The sequence below is a fragment of the Schistocerca cancellata genome, chromosome 9 (genome assembly GCF_023864275.1).
Source record: "Schistocerca cancellata isolate TAMUIC-IGC-003103 chromosome 9, iqSchCanc2.1, whole genome shotgun sequence".
Classification (NCBI taxonomy): Eukaryota; Metazoa; Arthropoda; class Insecta; order Orthoptera; family Acrididae; genus Schistocerca; species Schistocerca cancellata.
The window spans coordinates 514,421,948-514,442,378 of NC_064634.1; the positions used below are offsets into that span (position 1 = coordinate 514,421,948).

The 20,431-nt window shown below is 46.8% G+C and overlaps 1 protein-coding gene across 1 annotated transcript in view; it reads left to right on the forward strand.

Annotated features, from left to right (window-relative positions):
* LOC126100261 (PI-PLC X domain-containing protein 1-like) overlaps positions 1 to 20,431 on the forward strand; it is a 460,495-nt gene that overhangs the window by 393,742 nt on the left and 46,322 nt on the right. The window contains exon 4 of the mRNA XM_049910849.1: positions 13,171 to 13,426. Within this exon, the coding sequence (XP_049766806.1) occupies positions 13,171 to 13,426 (256 nt within the window). The remainder of the gene's footprint in view (positions 1 to 13,170; positions 13,427 to 20,431) is intronic.

Genomic DNA, 20,431 nt, shown 5'->3' on the forward strand with positions numbered 1-20,431 from the left:
ATTATTGTTCCTTTCGGCGTCGTCATTGGCGGACAAAATTTTCAATGCAGCCCAATGACACATCGCCATTTCGTAGCCACGGCTCTGTGCGGGGTGAAAATTTCCTGTCTGGCTCGGCATCTTTCTCACGATTTCACATTCTTACGATGCTTCCCTGCATTCCGAGATTGCTATGAGAGCAGTTACAAGACACTTCTTTACAACCGCTCTCTCTGCGCGAGGCCTGGACAGACTAACGTTTAGGCTCCATCTCAAAATCTGCCGGCATCCGTGATTTATAAGTAATGTCCTTACTGTCGAGAACGCGGACTTCTTTCCCCGCGCACTGCGTACGCTCCTCCCTATTTCCGTGGGGTGCTGGAATTATCGAAACACTCCTGCTTTCTACGGCAGTTAAAATGACTGCCGCCAGGCCAGAACTCACAGGCGTTCCGTCCTAATGGTTGCAGGTGTCTTTCAGTTCTCGGAGTTCTTCTCGCTGTCAGACAGGACCTTCGCAACGTGTGAGTGAGGCGAGGACGTCTGCCCGGCTTCTCGCTGCATGCCGGCAGAACTGCTGCAGTGTCCTCTCCTAGGCAGCTCGCCCAGGGTGTCCATCTCCCTCCTCGGCCACTCACACTGAGTTGGCGGAAGTGGCCGCGGTCGGACGTATTACACAGCTCCTTGTCATGACTATTAAGCTTCTGATACAGGAGGTTGAAAGTCATGTCTAAGTGGCCCATGTATGTTCATTTGGCCTGTCGCACACACATTTCAAATCATCATCATCATCATCATCATTTAAGACTGATTATGCCTTTCAGCGTTCAGTCTGGAGCATAGCCCCCCTTATACAGTTCCTCCATGAACCCCTATTCAGTGCTAACATTGGTGCCTCTTCTGATGTTAAACCTATTACTTCAAAATCGTTCTTAACCGAATCCAGGTACCTTCTCCTCGGTCTGCCCCGACTCCTCCTACCCTCTACTGCTGAATCCATGAGTCTCTTGGGTAACCTTGCTTCTCCCATGCGTGTAACATGACCCCACCATCTAAGCCTGTTCGCCCTGACTGCTACATCTATAGAGTTCATTCCCAGTTTTTCTCTGATTTCCTCATTGTGGACACCCTCCTGCCATTGTTCCCATCTACTAGTACCTGCAATCATCCTAGCTACTTTCATATCCGTAACCTCAACCTTGTTGATAAGATAACCTGAATCCACCCAGCTTTCGCTCCCATACAACAAAGCTGGTCGAAAGATTGAACGGTGCACAGATAACATAGTCTTGGTACTGACTTCCTTCTTGCAGAAGAGAGTAGATCGTAGCTGAGCGCTCACTGCATTAGCATTGCTACACCTCGCTTCCAGTTCTTTCACTATGTTGCCATCCTGTGAGATTATGCATCCTAAGTACTTGAAACCGTCCACCTGTTCTAATTTTGTTCCTCCTATTTGGCACTCAATCCGTTTATATTTCTTTCCCACTGACATTACTTTCGTTTTGGAGATGCTAATCTTCATACCATAGTCCTTACATTTCTGATCTAGCTCTGAAATATTACTTTGCAAACTTTCAATCGAATCTGCCATCACAACTAAGTCATCCGTATATGCAAGACTGCTTATTTTGTGTTCACTCTTCACTCCCTAACAGTTACAGTAACACTTCATTCACTGATGTGGGATATTGTGGGGATATTACGTTTTCAGTTGTGCACTAGCGTGTCAAGCCCAGTCGACCATTTACATATATGGTAGCCCTTAGTGAAGATGTACAAGACATGTACAGATAAATAAATTTCCTTTCAAGTAAACTGTTCGTGAAGAACATCGTTACATTGACGTGTTGATAACGCCTTATGACAAGACATGCACAAATAAATGAAGATCAAAAGAAGTATAGAGTACGTGAGGAACACAAATAACATTGAACACAATGAACGTGACTATAACGTCAGAGACGTACACAAGATGTGTGCAAAATAAACATGTATTCAAGACTCGTGTAAAACAAAAATATACGCGCGGAGTGGCCGCGCGGTTTGAGGCGCCATGTCACGCATTGCGCGGCCGCTCCCGCGGGAGGTTCGAGTCCTCCCTCGGGCATAGGTGTGTGTCTTGTTCTTAGCGTAAGTTAGTTCAACTAGTGTGTAAGTCTAGGGACCGATGACGTCAGCAGTTTGGTCCCTTAGGAATTCACACACATTTGAACATTTCAATCAAAAATAAACCGCTCACAATAATGCTGTTCATCACATCGCAGATGAGAATACTATACACCTAGACGACACACACACTTAAGACATGTGAAACAAAAGTGCACTTTACACAGCAATAATGTTTATAAAACGCTTATTTACCAGAACTGCCAATATGGAAAATACACAATACAGAGCCGGCCTTAAGTGGTATTCTTCATCGAAGAGCGCTATAAAATGGATACAGAATAGATGTCACTTCAAACATATGGTCGCACAAAACAATACATTTTCCGATGACGCACTTTATTGGATTGATAAGGATATGCTAGGTAGGATGGGAAGGGTAGCACATTTTCGTCAACAGTGCACATGTTTTCTTACCTTATAAGACGTACAACAACAAGATTTGTACCTTTCAAAAATGGTTCAAATGGCTCTGAGCACTATGGGACTTAACTACTGAGGTCATCAGTCCCCTATAACTTAGAACTACTTAAACCTAACTAACCTAAGGACATCACACACATCCATGCCCGAGGCAGGATTCGAACCTGCGACCGTAGCGGTCACGCGGTTCCAAACTGACGCGCTTAGAACCGCACGGCCACACCGGCAGGCTTGTGTACCTTTCCTTCTTCCACATAACCCCCAATCAACATGTATAAAGTACTCATTACTGGTCTTTGGGAGGCCTCCTTCTTATTTACTAGGCTGCATAATGTCAGCTGTACGAGCCGTGTGGACGAAAGTGAAGAAAAAAAATTGTTCATGTACCTAACTTTCTATACCCTTAACATAAGCATACTAAATTTAATAGTGTCAGCTGTGCGAGCCGTGCCGACGCCTACAATCTCAATAATCTAAAAACAAGTCATTTGTGTACCTTACTTTGTACACTCACGATATTTTACCCAACCCTTAAATTCTAACATGCAAAATAATCCTAACATGCTTCAATCAACGTTTCATACACTACTTTACTAAGGTAAAATATCTTCTTCGCTAACTGCAATGTACCTTTGGTACGCCTCTGTATGCTGCAACAGAAATCTCATCAAATATTGGCGTGTGTCTAGTTTTCACGTTTAACGCTAAACACCTCACATGGATCCATCACTTGAATTACAATTAAATATAAACAACAAACAATCAAATGGAAATGGCAGTGCGCTTCCGTGAGCCGCCTGACAGCCCCGCGCTGCTGGCAGCATCCCGCTGTCGAAGGCGGGCGGCTCCTCTCCGCCTTGCGCTGCACGTCGCGTGGGCGCACGGACCGAAGGCACACACACGTGCAACCGTCGCATCATCTCTCCAATTCGCCGGACCAAGTGCCCCACGCTTCAGGTACACATAAAATGAGTCTCTATGGTAAGCACAATAAATACGTACTAATTACTACAACACAAAATCTATTCACAAGATACTGCGTGCTGTTAACAGACATCTACAACCTTCTGTACCTTCTACACAGTGCTCTATTGAGTCACGTACGCTCTCGGGATGCAGACGTTAAGAATCCGAACCTCGCGCTCTCCATCATAAACTGCGTAGGGACTGGGCGCCACTACCTGTCGAACCTGGGCCCTCGTACAGGTGGAAGGACTTTGCTGTTTTCGGCATGCAACAGCTATGCATTCTTACGAGGACTCGGCCCCCGATCTCGTAAGTCTTCGTCCCTTTTCCCTGCCCCATTTCTATTCTCTTCGTCGCCTTCTTCGTCGTGAACTCTCGGGCTCGATTCTCGCGTTGCTGGCGTGTCTCTGCCTCTCCTCCCGTCGACAGTTTGACGATCCTGTCAGCAACAGACTTCTCCGGTTTCTGGAACTGTAGGTCTATTGGTCTGTATCCTGTACTGCAATGCACGGCTTCGCTGAAGTTCCTCTCCATCTTTGGTAGGCGCTGTACCCAAGCATTGTGTCTGTCAGGAACCAACATTCTAAAGAACACTCCCAGCTGGCCCATCTATCGTTCTGCAGGGTTGCATTGATGGTTTCTAATTGAGGAGAACGTCACTTTGATCCCTTCCTTTTCTAATGCTGCCTTCCATTTCGGAGTTGTGGAAATTGTAGCATTTGTTTAAGAGGACTCTCTTGGGCCTCCCACACGTGCGCACATAATCTTCCGTCAGAACGTTTACACAGCTTTTCGTTGTGGTACGGTTTGTGGCGTAAAGCCTGGCGTGCTTAGTAAATGCGTCTACAACAACGAAAATAAACTGCCGCCCGAACTGTCCCTCCGGCAGAGGGCCGTAATGATCAATACACACCAGGTCATTCGGTGTTTCTGGTGTGATGGCATGCATTCAGCCTCGCAGAACCGCGTTTGAATGTTTTACACGCTGGCACATGTCGCATTTCGTAACTATCTCCGTAACTTTCCGTCTGAGAATGGCATGTTCCCACTCCTTGGCGATTGTCGCATACAACTACGTCACCCCGCAGTGGGCAATGTGCTGCTGATAGCGTTCGATTATATCTTCTAAAAGTGCGTCAGGGAGCCAAATTTTCCACCTTCGTTCTTTCACGTTCCACCGGAAACATGCCCTCCTCTAGATCGTGCACAATAGAGCAGTATTTATAATTCGCACACCCACTCCACCAACGCTGTGCGTCACAAAGTCCTTTACTCTGCGGACTTCTGGCTGTTGGTCTTTTGCTGTGACTAACTCTCTCCTGTATTGTCGGAAACACGCCTGGTCACATTGTTCTAACATTGCCATTATAACTCCATTATTTTCTTACGCGACGTTTTCTTCGTCGCCGTCCTCCCGCTAAGGATTTCTGCTTAACCAGTCGACAAATTTGTTGTGTTTATCCTGGCAATAAGTGATTTCCAGATCTGAAGGGTGTTAGGAACGTTAGATTTTTCGGCTGAGCAGGTAACTCCTAAATTGTTTTCTCACATAGACTTTGGTCAGCATTTCTAATTCTGTAGTGAAATGCCGTGTCTCTGCGTCCAGTAGCTTCCAACTACATGTGACCACACTGCGCACGTTTCAGTCCCTGTCTTCCTGTTGTAGACATCCCCCCCCCTCCCCCTTGGCTTGTACACTTGCGTCTGTGAAGAGTTGGAAAGGTGCCGTTAAGTCAGGACGCGTCAGAGAAATACTGTCATGAAACGCAATCTTGCCCTACGTCAACTACTCCGACAAATCAGCCTCAAGAACTGTCTTAACTCTCGCACGCGGGATGGCCGTTTCATTTTTTGATTTCCACCAATTTGCACTTTCCCGAGCGGATACCTTCCGGCGAGACCTCGAACACTGTCTGCGGACAGGTTCGCTTTGTCAGGCCTGGGGTCATGCCATATCTCTGCTGGCGAATAGGCTTTAGTACTTTTGTGGCGCACTTCATAGTGGTCCTCTGAAGCTCTGCACTCGCTTTCGTATTCTGCTCTCCACATGAACTTCTCTGTTGCTGTGAGGCCTTCACCTTCACCCGTTTTCATTTTCTCGGCGCGCTCAGCGCAAGGCATTTGACTGTGGTCTCGCTCTGCGTATTATCATGTTCCTTTTTTAACTTGTTATCAGGAATCGCATAGGCGGCTCGGGGTATCGCGGGAGGGTACTCATTCACGGCATCTGGCGCTCTAAACCCTAATAGAACATGTGCGAGGTCTCTAACCCACGACCAGTCTCAACATGTCCGTCAGATTCACTTTCGTCAGCTGTGTGCGTGCAATTCTCATCAGCACTTGCGGACAGCAAACTGACGTCATCTCGAACCCCTGTTGCCTCTAATAAATCTTTAGCTCCCGCGGGCCATCTATGAAAACTTCCTTCGTGCCCTCTGCATCCCATTTGGAAACACTGCGCAAGTGATTGTACTTATTTTTATGTTTTGATTTCATTTCTTCCGTTTTATAATTTTATATCTTTGTTAAAAAAATGTTCAAATGTGTGTGAAATCTTATGGGACTTAACTGCTAAGGTCATCAGTTCCTGAGCTTATACACTACTTAACCTAAATTATCCTAAGGACAAACATACAGCCATGCCCGAGGGAGGACTCGAACCTCCGCCGGGATCAGTCGCACAGTCCATGACTGCAGCGCAATAGACCGCTCGGCTAATCCCGCGCGGCTTTGTTCATGTTATTGCAATCATTATTTTTATTCCTCATGTTGTCTGATTTACATTTTATTTATAATCTCTTGTCCCGTTTAAATGTTTATCTCCATTGTTTTATCAATACTGTAACAATAATTTCTGTTTTGAGAGTTTGTATGACGATTAAATGTTTTTCGGGGATTACCATCATAAACTATGTACATATTGTAACGAAAAAACTTTTTTGACTCCATTGCACAGTCTTATGTTTTATAACTAACAGATTGAAATGTTCAAACTTTTAAATATCATAATATACAAAAAAAAATTATGAACATCACGTGCAAAATGAATCCAGTCCTTCTTTTTTCAAAATAAAATAAGAGCAAGTGCTGAACCTAGTATGATGATTAAAATGATGTGACAAAGGATTAGATATTTTCAAAAGTTATATGTAAATCAATTAATTGAATAAAAATAGTAGTAAAGCACAAAAAAAAACTGGAACCCACAACCTTCGGCAAGTCAGGCACATACCTCTACAACACAACACTGATCTGTAAATCGTTATCATTTTTGAGGTTCTAGAATTTCTCGTGAAGTTAAGAACGTTTTTTCGTCTATTCCTCGCAGACTAGGGCGAACCAGGGTGAATGGCTGCAGCACTTGACACCTGGGACCTAAACCTACATCACCGTATATGTATATGGTTTCAAAAATCAGATCCCACTCCTGTAGACGTCTCATTGTGAGTGCGGTTGCGCTTTACCAAAATTACCGTTCGGTAGTTTTGGTACACTACATAAATGACGTGGTAAATGATAGGATTACCAGTAGTATTGGTAGCATTGGTAGCGAGAAAAAACATAAAAGAAACTTCAAGAGAGAAACTAGGAGTCGATAATTGCTCTTTCTTTTTTGTTTGTTTGGTTGTTTGTTTTGCACATAGTTAGAACCACGTGTCATTCAGTGTTTGCCCACTGGGTGCTTTACATCACTATAGAATATAAATTGCATTTTATAAGTAATAAAAATTAGTTGACCGCGTAACTTCTGCGCTTTTGTATAACCAAAGGAATTAGTTTTGATGCAAGCACTGTTTACATGCATAAACACTAAAAATATAATTGTTATTGATATTTTGTACTCAATAGAACTTTCTTCATCCTAATTAAGGGCATGAGTTTCCGGTTATTATTGATAAATGCGAGAGGTGTTTGTAAATAACAGAAACATGTTTTATATAAGTTTGACGAAGTACTCAAGCGATATTTGATATATTATTGTTTTGTTGTTTTTTTCATTTTACCATTTTGTCGGAGGAATTGCGTTTTCTAGCGCTGTATGGTAAATCTGTATTGTTTTCTTTATTTTTACTTTAATATGCCTCTGTTTCACGTAACAGTATTTTCGAGTAAAACCTAAGTGAAACATTGACAAGTAATATTTTCCAATAAATACTGTTTATTTTTAAGTAAGAGACAGGAGGATAACTATGTACAACAAAAATGCTCTTTAGTTTATGCGGCCCTTTATATATCTTCACTGAATTTCTGGACGGTTTACTGCTTCCAAGTTTTAGGATAATCTTCTAAGATACTGATCGAATATATAAAGAAAGCGATAGTTATGAGATAATGCCTGGTAATTATACAGGTAATGCATGTTCGACCTTAACTGACCAAACCTACTGTACTCTACTCATAATTATTTTAGAGTTGACGGCTACGACGGGTGTAGTAGAGGCAGGGGCCACGCGGGAGGCACGAACCGCATTCCGCCAACGCCAGGACACCTGCACTGCAGCAAATCCCAAAGTGTCAAACCTTCAGCGTATCAGCACAACACCTTCCTGCTTCCTCCTTGTTTCAGGCAGTTTGGTACTCTGTGCGATCGCTGCAACCTGCGATTTTGTTTGTTGCCGTCATTTCTGTTGCAGGAGTTATTATTTTATTCGTTGTTAATGTTATTTGTTGTGCGGTACTGAACAATGTCAGCAGAAAGTTCGTCGAAACTAATGAGTGGAAAAGTTCTGCGTCGTTCTCCTGGTCAGGGGATGGACGTACGAGGTCAATCGCGAGAAATTGTTTGTGCGATACATGCCTACTTTGAGACTAAAAAACTTTATTGTGGCCCGCTGATCTCCGTTAACAATGTAATCGATAGAAATGGTGCAGCTCTGAACATGAACGAAAATATTGTTGTGAAGACTGGCAAGAAAAATAAAGGAAAGCTCAAAAACATCGAGACTTGAAACACTTGGGGGAAAAACGTTCTATGGCTAGGGGTTTACCGCTACAGATTCATACGGCGACGATGCGGTTCAGTGTCATGTTTATGATTATTATCGCAGAAAGGAAACACCAACACTCATTAAGTTATTGGTCGCTCTTAACGAATCAGATCTTTTCGAAGGCAGTCTCGTGTCATTAAATAACTACAGTCACAGGTACGATAATACTTAAAGCATCTGCCATCGCGACGAAAGTGGTGTCAGCGGAGTTTTTGCATTATCACAACAGGAATTAATTACGAGTGGATTCAGCTACATGTTTCAAGTACGCACTTTACAGTGGTAGGTACGAACATAACAAAATTATATATTCGTAAGTTTTGACATTTTGATAAGAATGCTTGTCAGCAACGACTCCAAATGAAGTTAGTCTCGTTAACTCTGTCGTTAAGGGTTGCTGTGTATTGTAGTGGCTGTGCATCAAAAACCTTCGAAACTGGTCTTGTGTGTGTACTACGCTACCCTCACAACATGAAATAAATATTAATAGGAAAAACATGTGAAACATAGAATATCACACAAAATAAATATTACCGTTTGACACATAGTTGTAATATTTTTTGTGTCGCTTTTGTTCTTTGTCCCAATACTGATTGGCTGCTTTGAGATACGTTTCGGACTCAATGTTAAATGTGGTTATGTTATAAATAAGTATGTCGATCAGGAACATTAATATGGGTTAATTATAAACCTAGCGATCCGTTTCTAGTAACAAAATGATACGGGCGACCGATTAGTACTTGTCGCGCGAGCGGACAATAGCCCGTCATATTTAACTGAAATTATGTCGTGTTAGAAAACTCTAACACAGTTCCACTTTGGAGCAGTTGAAAATTTCATGTACTCTGAATATTTCAGTAGCCTAATGTGTTCACTTAACTTCAATAACCAATAACTTTTCCGCATGTCGAAAATTCTGTGAAGTTGTCAGAAAATCCAGTTTAGTAAACTGTCCATGTATTCTCTTAAAATTTTGTTTCGGCAAAGGAAACTAACATGAAAGCGTAGTGGACCTCTTCCTGAAGACACTGATGTACACTAGTGAGCCAAAACATTATGACCACCTGCTTAATAGTTTGTTTGTCCGTCTTTGGAACGAAATACATCACTGAATCTGCGTATTGGGGATCTGGCAGATTGTTAGTAGGTTTATGGAGGTATGTGGCATTAGATCACGCACACGACATGAAATTCGCGTAAATAACTGGCCGCTGATGTGCGTACGCGGTGACGGCGCCCGATAGCGACACATATGGGTTCCACAAGATTTACAGCAGGCGAATTTGGTCGCCGAGACGTCAACGTGAGTTCACTGCAATGCTCCTCAAAGCACTTTGGCACGGTTCTGGCTCCGAGACGCGGACAATTTATGCTGCTGGAAGATGACATCAGGCATGAAGGGATGGGGGTGGTTCGCAGCTGTCGGCGTGTCTTCGATTACTACCACAGCTGCCGTGCAGGCGAAGAAGAATGTCCCCCATAGCACAATACTGCTCGCAGCAGCCTGCGTCCGTGGCGCGCTGCGCAGCGGCTCACCTCGATGACGGCGTTTGTGGAGACTGCCGTCGACCTAGTGTCGCAAAAGTGTGGTTCACTCCAGGAGCCGACACGTTTCCGTTGACCGATGGTCGAATGCCGATGGTACGAGACCACTGTAGTCGTAGTTGACAATGTCTATGAAGAATACTCACTACTGTAGAACACTCAGTATAATGTCGTTTATTGAAACTGAACTACACTTCTTGAACACTCACTATATACACACAAAACAAATAACTTGTAGAGCGTCGGTGAGGTCCGTCAGAGCTGGTGCTAGATCGTCGAGGAACTCGCTGTACTGTTTTTTTTTCTCTTTCTTTATTTAATTTCGATTACCCGAAGGGGGCGGGCTGGCAGCAGCTTAGTATGCCGCTCTTCAGCCTACAGACTCTGTTTTAAAAAGGTGAAGATAATATATAATAAAAAACAGGCGATAAAATCGAAGACTTAAAGGGTAACATGGCGAAAAAATCGTGGAACTTAGAACAGAACAAAGGGATGATGATACTAATAAAAATACATACGAAGCAGACAGGTAAAATAATAGACAGACAATTAAAAAAAACACGGCGACAGTCTGGTTTCTGTTTGCAAAGGACATAAAATTGGTTTCTGTTTGTAAAGGACATAAGATTCACACCCAATGACAGCGTGGTTTCTGTTCGCAAGACGGGAAAAGATGAAACAACACTGAACATTCACTGGAACACTGCGCTAAAATATGACATACCACAGCCGAGAGCACGTGGGGAGAAACTATATAGATGAGGGGAAGATAAAAAAGGGGGGAAGGTGAGGAAAAGCGAAGTGGGGGGCAGGGGGGACTGGCTGTACTGCTGCTGCACAGGCCTTATAAAGCCGGCGGAGGCCGGCGGAGTACTTCAACTTTCCCTGTCTCTGTGAGGCGACCTCTGCAGATAAAGGTTCGCATAAGTCTCTAGCAAGTTCAGTTGTTTTGAAGAATTGTTTTCCTCTTGGTTGCGCCTGCAAGTGCTTGTGTATGTAATATGGTACACAGGGGTGTCTTGAGTGTAGTGTGCCCGGCAGGGGCTGTCTGTGGCAGACGTAACAGTCCACGTATAGGGTTGGCGGATGTACGACGAACGGTGTGCTCCGAAGCACTTGTGCGTGCACCAGCATTGTGCCACACGATCCTACTTAGCAGAACACGAAAACCTCCGAATCCCAAGTTCTGTGAAGAGTCGTGGACGTCCGACAATTTAGCGCCTAGTGGTAGCTTCACTGTCCTACTCGTGACAGTTGCACGTAGACATTTGACCAGCTTCGCTGTTTGCGAGATACTCGATTACAGGCTCTGCTTAATAATAATCTGCCCTTTGTCAAAGTTGCTTTTCTCAGTGGATTTCCCCATTTGTAGGCCATTTCTTCGCTAGGGTGATCCTCCATCCGTGTCTGCTCCTCTGACATACTTTTGTTACTGCGTCACGTGCCCGCAATGCCACCAGTCGGCGTCCAACGTCGCGGTGCGCAGTGGTCATAATGTTTCGGCTCAGGACTTAAAGTAAATACACTACTGGCCATTAAAATTGCTACACCACGAAGATGACGTGCTACAGACACGAAATTTAACCGACGACAAGAAGAAGATGTTGTGATATGCAAATGATCAGCTTTTGAAAGCATTCACACAAGGTTGGCGCCGGTGGCGACACCTACAGCGTGCTGTCATGAGGAAAGTTTCCAACCGATTTCTCATACGCAAACAGCAGTTGACCGGAGTTTCCTGGTGAAACTTTGTTGTGATGCCTCGTGTAACGAGAAGAAATGCGTACCATCATGTTTCCGACTTTGATAAAGGTCGGATTCAAACCTGTCGCGATTGCGGTTTATCGTATCGCGACATTGGTGCTCGCGTTGGTCGAGATCCAATGCCTGTTAGCATAATATCGAATCGGTGGGTTCAGGAGCGTAATACGGAATGCCGTGCTGGATCCCAACGGCCTCGTATCACTAGCAGTCGAGATGACAGGCATCTTATCCGCATGGCTGTAACGGATCGTGCAGCCACGGCCCGATGCCTGAGTCAACAGATGGGGACGTTTGCAAGACAACAACCATCCGCACGAACAGTTGGACGACGTTTGCAGCAGCAGGGACTATGAGCTCGAAGACCATGGCTGCGGTTACCCTTGACGCTGCATCACAGACAGGACCGCCTGCGATGGTGTACTCAACGACGAACCTGGGTGCACGAATGGCAAAACGTAATTTTTTCGGATGAATCCAGGTTCTGTTTACAGCATCATGATGGTCGCATCCGTGTTTGACGACATCGCGGTGAACGCACAATGGAAGCGTGCATTCGTCACGTGATGGTATGGGGTGTCAGCGGTTACATGTGTCGGTCACCTCTTGCTCGCATTGACGGCACTTTGAACAGTGGACGTTACGTTTCAGATGTGTTACGACCCGTGGCTCTACCCTTCATTCGATTCCTGCGAAACCCTACATTTCAGCAGGATAACACAACCGCATGTTCCAGGTCCTGTACGGGCCTTTCTGGATACAGAAAATGTTCGACTGCTGCCCTGGCCAGCACATTCTCCAGGTCTCTCACCAATTGAAAACGTCTGGTCAATGGTGGCCGAGCAACTGGCTCGCCACAATACGCCAGTCACTACTCTTGATGAACTGTGGTATCGTGTTGAAGCTGCACGGGCAGCTGTACCTGTACACGCCATCCAAGCTCTGTTTGACTCAATGCCCAGGCGTATCAAGCCGTTATTACGGCCAGAGGTGGTTGTTCTGGGTACTGATTACTCAGGATCTATGCACCCAAATTCCGTGAAAATGTAATCACATGTCAGTTCTAGTATAATATATTTGTCCAATGAATACCAGTTTATCATCTGCATTTCCTCTTCGTGTAGCAATTTTAGTGGCCAGTAGTGTAGATGGAGCGGGTTGAAGGAAATGTAAGATGACTCGCTTATTCTGTGCGCCTCCACCTGCTCCCGCCGAAATGTAAATCGTAAAGTAGTTTTGAAGAGACTGCCACAGGGTGCGGTAGTCGTACGAGTCTCAGCTGTGAGTGGGTGGGTCTGCAACTGTCTGACGAGCCGTGTGTGTGTGTGTGCGCCCGCAGAGCTGCGGGCGGCGCAGGCGGCGCCGCGCACGGGCATCACGGTGTCGGCGCAGGTGTCGGCGTCGCCGCAGCGGCCGTACGTGGTGTGGTGGGAGGGCGCGACCGCCGACTACTGGCTGTGCCTGTGGGACCGCGACCCGCGCGCCGGCGACGCCACGCCGCTGGCGCGCCTCGACCTGGGCGCCGGCCAGGCCGACCAGAGCGGCTGGTGGGACACCGGCATCGCCGCCGCCGACTCGCACTCCGAGCCGCCCAGGTGAGCCACTCCTTCTGTCCTTCTCCGCACTCTCGCCCTCGAACGCACCACACACGAGGGGGGTCTACAAAACAACCTCATCCCCTTTAAAACTCTCCATTACAACTAATACATTTGTCCCACCCCAGCTTCCACTGTTCCAGCCATTTTTGCAGGCATCTTTGGAAATGGCTCGCAGCTCCTCCTTTGTTTTTCCCTTCACTTCTTCAGTGTCTTGAAATCGGTGTCCTTTCGTGCCCCTTTTCGTGCTTGGAAGTAAGAAAAAGTCTCAGCGAGCCAAGTCAGGTGAGTAACGTGCGTGCGGCAGTGGAACCGTGCCAATTTTAGCCAAAAACTGACTACCAGAGATGGCTGTGTGTGCAGGTGCGTTGTTGTGGCGGAAGAACCAGTCTCCTGTCTGCCACAAACCGGGTCTTTTTTGACGAACACTGTTCCGCAATCTCTGACAGTTCATCAGTCTATCGACGGTCTGCGAGCGCAAGCTCTGGAATTTTTTCAATATTTTCGCCGATTCGGGCAGCTGATGGACGTCCAGAACGAGGTTTGTCATCAATCGACATGTCGCCATTCTTAAATCGAGCAAACAACTTTCACACTTGGGTTTTTCCCCTGGCACCATCTTACTAAGGTGTTTTCAACGGTACAACAGTTTCAGCAGCATTTTTACCGAATAGAAAACAAAATTTCACAGCTGCACATTGTTCACTCTTCTCTTTTTTTTGGGTGTGGGGGGGGGTCGTACCCCCTCATATTTGCAATCGTTGGGTGACTTGGTGCAGACCTTGGTTCTACAAGTCTACCTTTGGGCTTTTCAATGACCTTTTTTGTATTAAAGCCTTCAATGTCACTTAATATATACTCCGGATGGACAACATCGATTTTGATCCGTTGACGGCATATACCACCTGTGGGACAGTAGAAGTACTGATAATGGTTTCAACGTCGTCCACCAACAAGCAGTATAGTGGCATGGCTACCAGAGCGCCATCTGTGTCTATCCTTTAACGGGGAATGCTCACAGACAAAAGGCTCAGTGTGCTGCAAATGTGTGAAGCGAGTAGACAACCGTGCCACGACCATGTACTACTGCTTCCTACGGCCAAACCAGCCATGTTAAAAGGGGTCAAATAATGGCTTTCCGAGTAGTCGGATGGGCCTTTCGGAGAATTACCACACGAGCTGGATGCTTACCAGCATTGTCGCACAACTGACGAAACATTTCCGACTCGTGTGACTATGGTCACGTGAACATTCTCAAACTCGGAGCTTTCAGAGGTGCATGCACAACGGATCGATGTACTAAAAGTACAGCAGTGACAGGTCGTCCAACTACCACAGCACAGATACAGGGCTCGTTAGCCCAGAAGTGTCAACACGAACTGTTGCGAACCAGTTATTAGCAGTGAGCATTTGGGCACACACACCTCTAGCCCGTCATCCATTCGCATCACAACATCACGGCTCGACTATTGCCTTCAAACGATCACTTGCAAAACGGAATGGCGCGCTGTGATCTTCAGCAGTGGTAGCAGATTCTGCTTTCCTAAACCTGGTGAGTGCTGTCCCGTACGGTGTGTTCTTAGAAGATACACTGCCCCCACCCCAGGCTTTATGTATGCGGCACGATAAGCTACAACTCTCGTCCATCTATGGTGATTCTCGAGGGGACGCTTCCCAGCGCTTGGTATGCGCAAAATGTTGTTAAACACGTTATTTTACAGTTCCTGCAACAGTAAGGTGATGTGTTGTTCAAACAGAATACACACTCCTGGAAATGGAAAAAAGAACACATTGACACCGGTGTGTCAGACCCACCATACTTGCTCCGGACACTGCGAGAGGGCTGTACAAGCAATGATCACACGCACGGCACAGCGGACACACCAGGAACCGCGGTGTTGGCCGTCGAATGGCGCTAGCTGCGCAGCATTTGTGCACTGCCGCCGTCAGTGTCAGCCAGTTTGCCGTGGCATACGGAGCTCCATCGCAGTCTTTAACACTGGTAGCATGCCGCGACAGCGTGGACGTGAACCGTATGTGCAGTTGACGGACTTTGAGCGAGGGCGTATAGTGGGCATGCAGGAGGCCGGGTGGACGTACCGCCGAATTGCTCAACACGTGGGGCGTGAGGTCTCCACAGTACATCGATGTTGTCGCCAGTGGTCGGCGGAAGGTGCACGTGCCCGTCGACCTGGGACCGGACCGCAGCGACGCACGGATGCACGCCAAGACCGTAGGATCCTACGCAGTGCCGTAGGGGACCGCACCGCCACTTCCCAGCAAATTAGGGACACTGTTGCTCCTGGGGTATCGGCGAGGACCATTCGCAACCGTCTCCATGAAGCTGGGCTACGGTCCCGCACACCGTTAGGCCGTCTTCCGCTCACGCCCCAACATCGTGCAGCCCGCCTCCAGTGGTGTCGCGACAGGCGTGAATGGAGGGACGAATGGAGACGTGTCGTCTTCAGCGATGAGAGTCGCTTCTGCCTTGGTGCCAATGATGGTCGTATGCGTGTTTGGCGCCGTGCAGGTGAGCGCCACAATCAGGACTGCATACGACCGAGGCACACAGGGCCAACACCCGGCATCATGGTGTGGGGAGCGATCTCCTACACTGGCCGTACACCACTGGTGATCGTCGAGGGGACACTGAATAGTGCACGGTACATCCAAACCGTCATCGAACCCATCGTTCTACCATTCCTAGACCGGCAAGGGAACTTGCTGTTCCAACAGGACAATGCACGTCCGCATGTATCCCGTGCCACCCAACGTGCTCTAGAAGGTGTAAGTCAACCCACCCTGGCCAGCAAGATCTCCGGATCTGTCCCCCATTGAGCATGTTTGGGACTGGATGAAGCGTCGTCTCACGCGGTCTGCACGTCCAGCACGAACGCTGGTCCAACTGAGGCGCCAGGTGGAAATGGCATGGCAAGCCGTTCCACAGGACTACATCCAGCATCTCTACGATCGTCTCCATGGGAGAATAGCAGCCTGCATTGCTGCGAAAGGTGGATATACACTGTACTAGTGCCGACATTGTGCATGCTCTGTTGCCTGTGTCTATGTGCCTGTGGTTCTGTCAGTGTGATCATGTGATGTATCTGACCCCAGGAATGTGTCAATAAAGTTTCCCCTTCCTGGGACAATGAATTCACGGTGTTCTTATTTCAATTTCCAGGAGTGTACATACACACATCAAAAAAAGATTTTCATGACCTTGGTTCCTAGAGTTCCGGAACCTGTACAGAAAATTGGAATAAAGATCAACATAAACATCATTTCCACCCTTTTTATTGCTCACTAAAATCACACACTGCATGTTGTATCACCATACAGCGATACCTTCGGAGGTGGTAGTCCAGATTGCTCTACACACCGGTTCCTGTCCTGTCCGTTAAACGCGCTAATAGCATGTGTTAATTTTGAAAATTACTGCGTAATTTCAATACCCAGTAGCACGTCCTCTTGCGCTGATAAATGCCTCTATTCGTCGTGGCATACTGTCCACAAGTTCATCAAGGCACTCCTCAAAGGCTATTCGGTGTAGATCCCTCAGAATGGTTGATGGGCCACGTCGTCCATAAACAGCCCTTTTCAGTCTGACCCAGGCGTGTTCGATGTGGTTCATGTCTGGAGAACACGCTGGCCACTCTAATCGAGCGATGTCGCTATGCCGGACGGAGTGGCCGAGCGGTTCTAGGCGCTACAGTCTGGAGCCGCGCGACCGCTACGGTCGCAGTTTCGAATCCTGCCTCTGGCATGGATGTGTGTGATGTCCTTAGGTTAGTTAGGTTTAAGTAGTTCTAAGTTCTAGGGGACTGATGACACATGTTAAGTCCCATAGTGCTCGGAGCCATTTGAACCATTTTTGATGTCGTTATCCTGAAGGAAGTCATTCACAAGATGTGCACGATGAGGGCGACAATTGTCGTCCATGAAGACGGATGCCTCGCCAATATGGTCGGAGGATGGCATTCACGTAGCGGACAGCCATTATGGCGCCTTCCATGACCACCAGCGGCGTACATCGGCCCCACATAATGCCACCCCAAAACAGCAGGAAACCTCTGCCTTGCTGCACATGCTGGACAGTGTGTCTAAGGCGTTCATCCTGACCGGATTGCCTCGAAACACATCTCCGACGATTGTCTGGTTGAAGGTGATGCCAATCCTGAGCGGTCCATTCGGCTTGTTGCTGGGGCCATCTGTACGGCGCTGTATGGTGTCGTGGTTGCAAAGGTGGACCTCGCCATGGACGTCGGGAATGAAGTTGCGCATCATGCAGCCTATTGCGCACAGTTTGAATAGTAACACGGCGTCCTGTGGCTGCACGAAAAGCATTATTCAACATTGTAGCATTGCTGTCAGGGTTCCTCTGAGCCATAATTGGTAGATATTGGTCATCCACTGCAGTAGTAGCCCTTGGGCGGCCTGAGCGAGGCATGTCATCTACAGTTACTGTCTCTCTGTATCTCCTCCATGTCCGAACAACATCGCTTTGGTTCACTCCGAGACGCCTGGACACTTCCCTCGTTGACAGCCATCCCTGGCAGAAAGCGGACGCGATCGAACCGCGGTATTGACCGTCTAGGCATGGTTGCACTGCAGACAAGACGATCCATGCACCCCCGTCCTGGTGGAATGACTGGAACTGATCGGCTGTTGGACGCCCTCCGTCTAATAGGCGCTGCTCATGCACGGATGTTTACATCTTTGGGCGGGTTTAGTGACATCTCTGAACAGTCAAAGGGACTGTGTCTGTGATACAATGTCTATCTTAAGGAGTTCTCGGAACCGTGGTGGTAGAAAACGTTTTCTGATGTATATGTGTATATAGTCTGTGAAACTCTACGTGCTTTGCAAGGTGTACACCAGCTTCCCTGGCCAACACGATCTCCAAACTCGTCTCCAATCGAGGACGTTTGGGTTTATGATGGGACGAGAAGTGACTAGCCAGCCAGCAGTTCTTACAGAACTGCGTGAACAAGTCGAGCAGGCGTGCCATAACGTTCCCCAGACAGCATTCGCCACGTGTACACTCGACTGGATGCCAGGGTCAGCGCCTGCATTGCAGTCCGTGGAGGTTACTCCACCTACTAGAACGGCTGTTTCAGCATGGGTCACTACCTGATATCTGAGAAGCGCTTGTGCTATTGATCTGTACATGCAATCGTTTCGTGTACTACATGTGCACTGTTACAACAATCAGTGTTGAGTAAATTGGAAATCTCTACCAGTTTCTTTCCAGCAGTGTATTTCTTTATTGATAGGGCAAGGTGTCCTAAAACAGATACAGCCAAAATTTTCGAAATAATAATATACCCAGTCTATTCATACACTGCTTTTTCGTATCCAAAAAGCAATTATACTCTTTCAGCGCAGTACTGGGCGAATTATAGTGGGCATCTTTCCTTATCCAGCCACAAATGGTCGAGGTTCCATCTCTAGGGACAGTTTGGACAGGCCAGGAGGTGTTCCACGTTTTGCACAGCACCACAGTCGCGCTTGTTCTCATCCACGGTACCACGATCCCACCTGATCTTGTTTGTTTTCACCGGGGCCGTCCATGGTCCTCCATGCTTCCAGTTTTGATGTGGAGCCGCCAGGCACTACCTGTGCTGGTGGATAGTCAGGTGGCAGGTCTTCAATTCCCATGGTGAAGAACCTTTCACGGGGTCTGTCGTCGAGGTCGGCACTCAGTGCCAGAGAGAGGACTCGATCACCGAATTGTTTTTGTAAGCTAGGGCTCGCAAGACTAGCAGCTCTATAAGACTTTGGCAAGGACGTGGGTTTTGTACCCCTGTTGCTATTCGACATGTTTCATTAAGACTTTCTGCGCGTCGTTTGATTTGGACCATAGCGTGCAGGCGTATTCAGCTGTAGAGAATCATATTGCTTGTGCGGTGGTTCTCAGGATAGTCGATTTTGCTCCTCATTTGCCGTTTATGAGTTTTCACAAGGTATTATTTCTGGAGGTCACCTTCTGACAGACGTTTCCGCAGTGGTGGCTCTATGCCAGAGATCTATCAAACGTTACACCCAGATATGGTGGTTTATCTTTGGTTTACAATGTGGCATTATTTCAGGAAATGCTGTCTTTTCGATTTTCTTGCCTATATATCGAAGGCGAAAATCGCTTATTTGAGCCTTCGAAGGATACCGTTCAAGGGAGTCATTTCGATAGCATTCAGACAAGGCTCTGAGTGCTTCCTCCAGCGTCTGGTCTACCGCTGAAGTCCCCTGAGCTGCAACTGCCGTCTTATCTGCGTATAGGGAAAGCTTAGTATGATCAGGTGCTGACTGGTCATTAGTGTATGGGTTAAGGAGGAGAGTGGATCAGGGGTCAGAACGTTTCCATCAGCCAGTCCATTTGTTGGAGTTCTCCACCGGCCTCATCATAAGAAAAACGTACCTGTCACAATGTTCCTACTGTTTGTTGTGCTGCCATTGTTTATGAATACAAGGTCGTACGTCGGAGGTAAAAAATAATTTTGATAGGCAGCACTTCACACTGAAAATAAATGTGCACACAGTTCTAGAACATCTGGCATATTTACGCAAATATTTACTATGTACCTACCAAAACTGAATTACATGCACAGAAAATTGTGCGCTATCTGTTAACTTATTCATTATTTTCACATTTTTACATGAAAATAATTACCAAGCAGTTACTATATTCCTTATCCATTGCCAAACATAGGGTGACGCACGAAATGAGTTACAGTTTGTTTCGTGCATAATTTACGAGTCGCTCCAGATATCGTGTTAAGCATCGCACAGCAGTAACAGTAAAACTTGGAGAAACAAATGGGTTACGAAATGATGCCTAATTGACGAGACCGTTTCTAGGAGACTAGTGTCGACAACATGGTCGATAGTGGAAGACTAACAACTCAGCTGCGATCGACAGTGGTGTCATTTTTTCCCGACACCAAGTCGTGTGTCGGTCAGAGGCGGTTTTGACAGTAGTTTAACACACAATGGGCCTCTAGCAAGAGA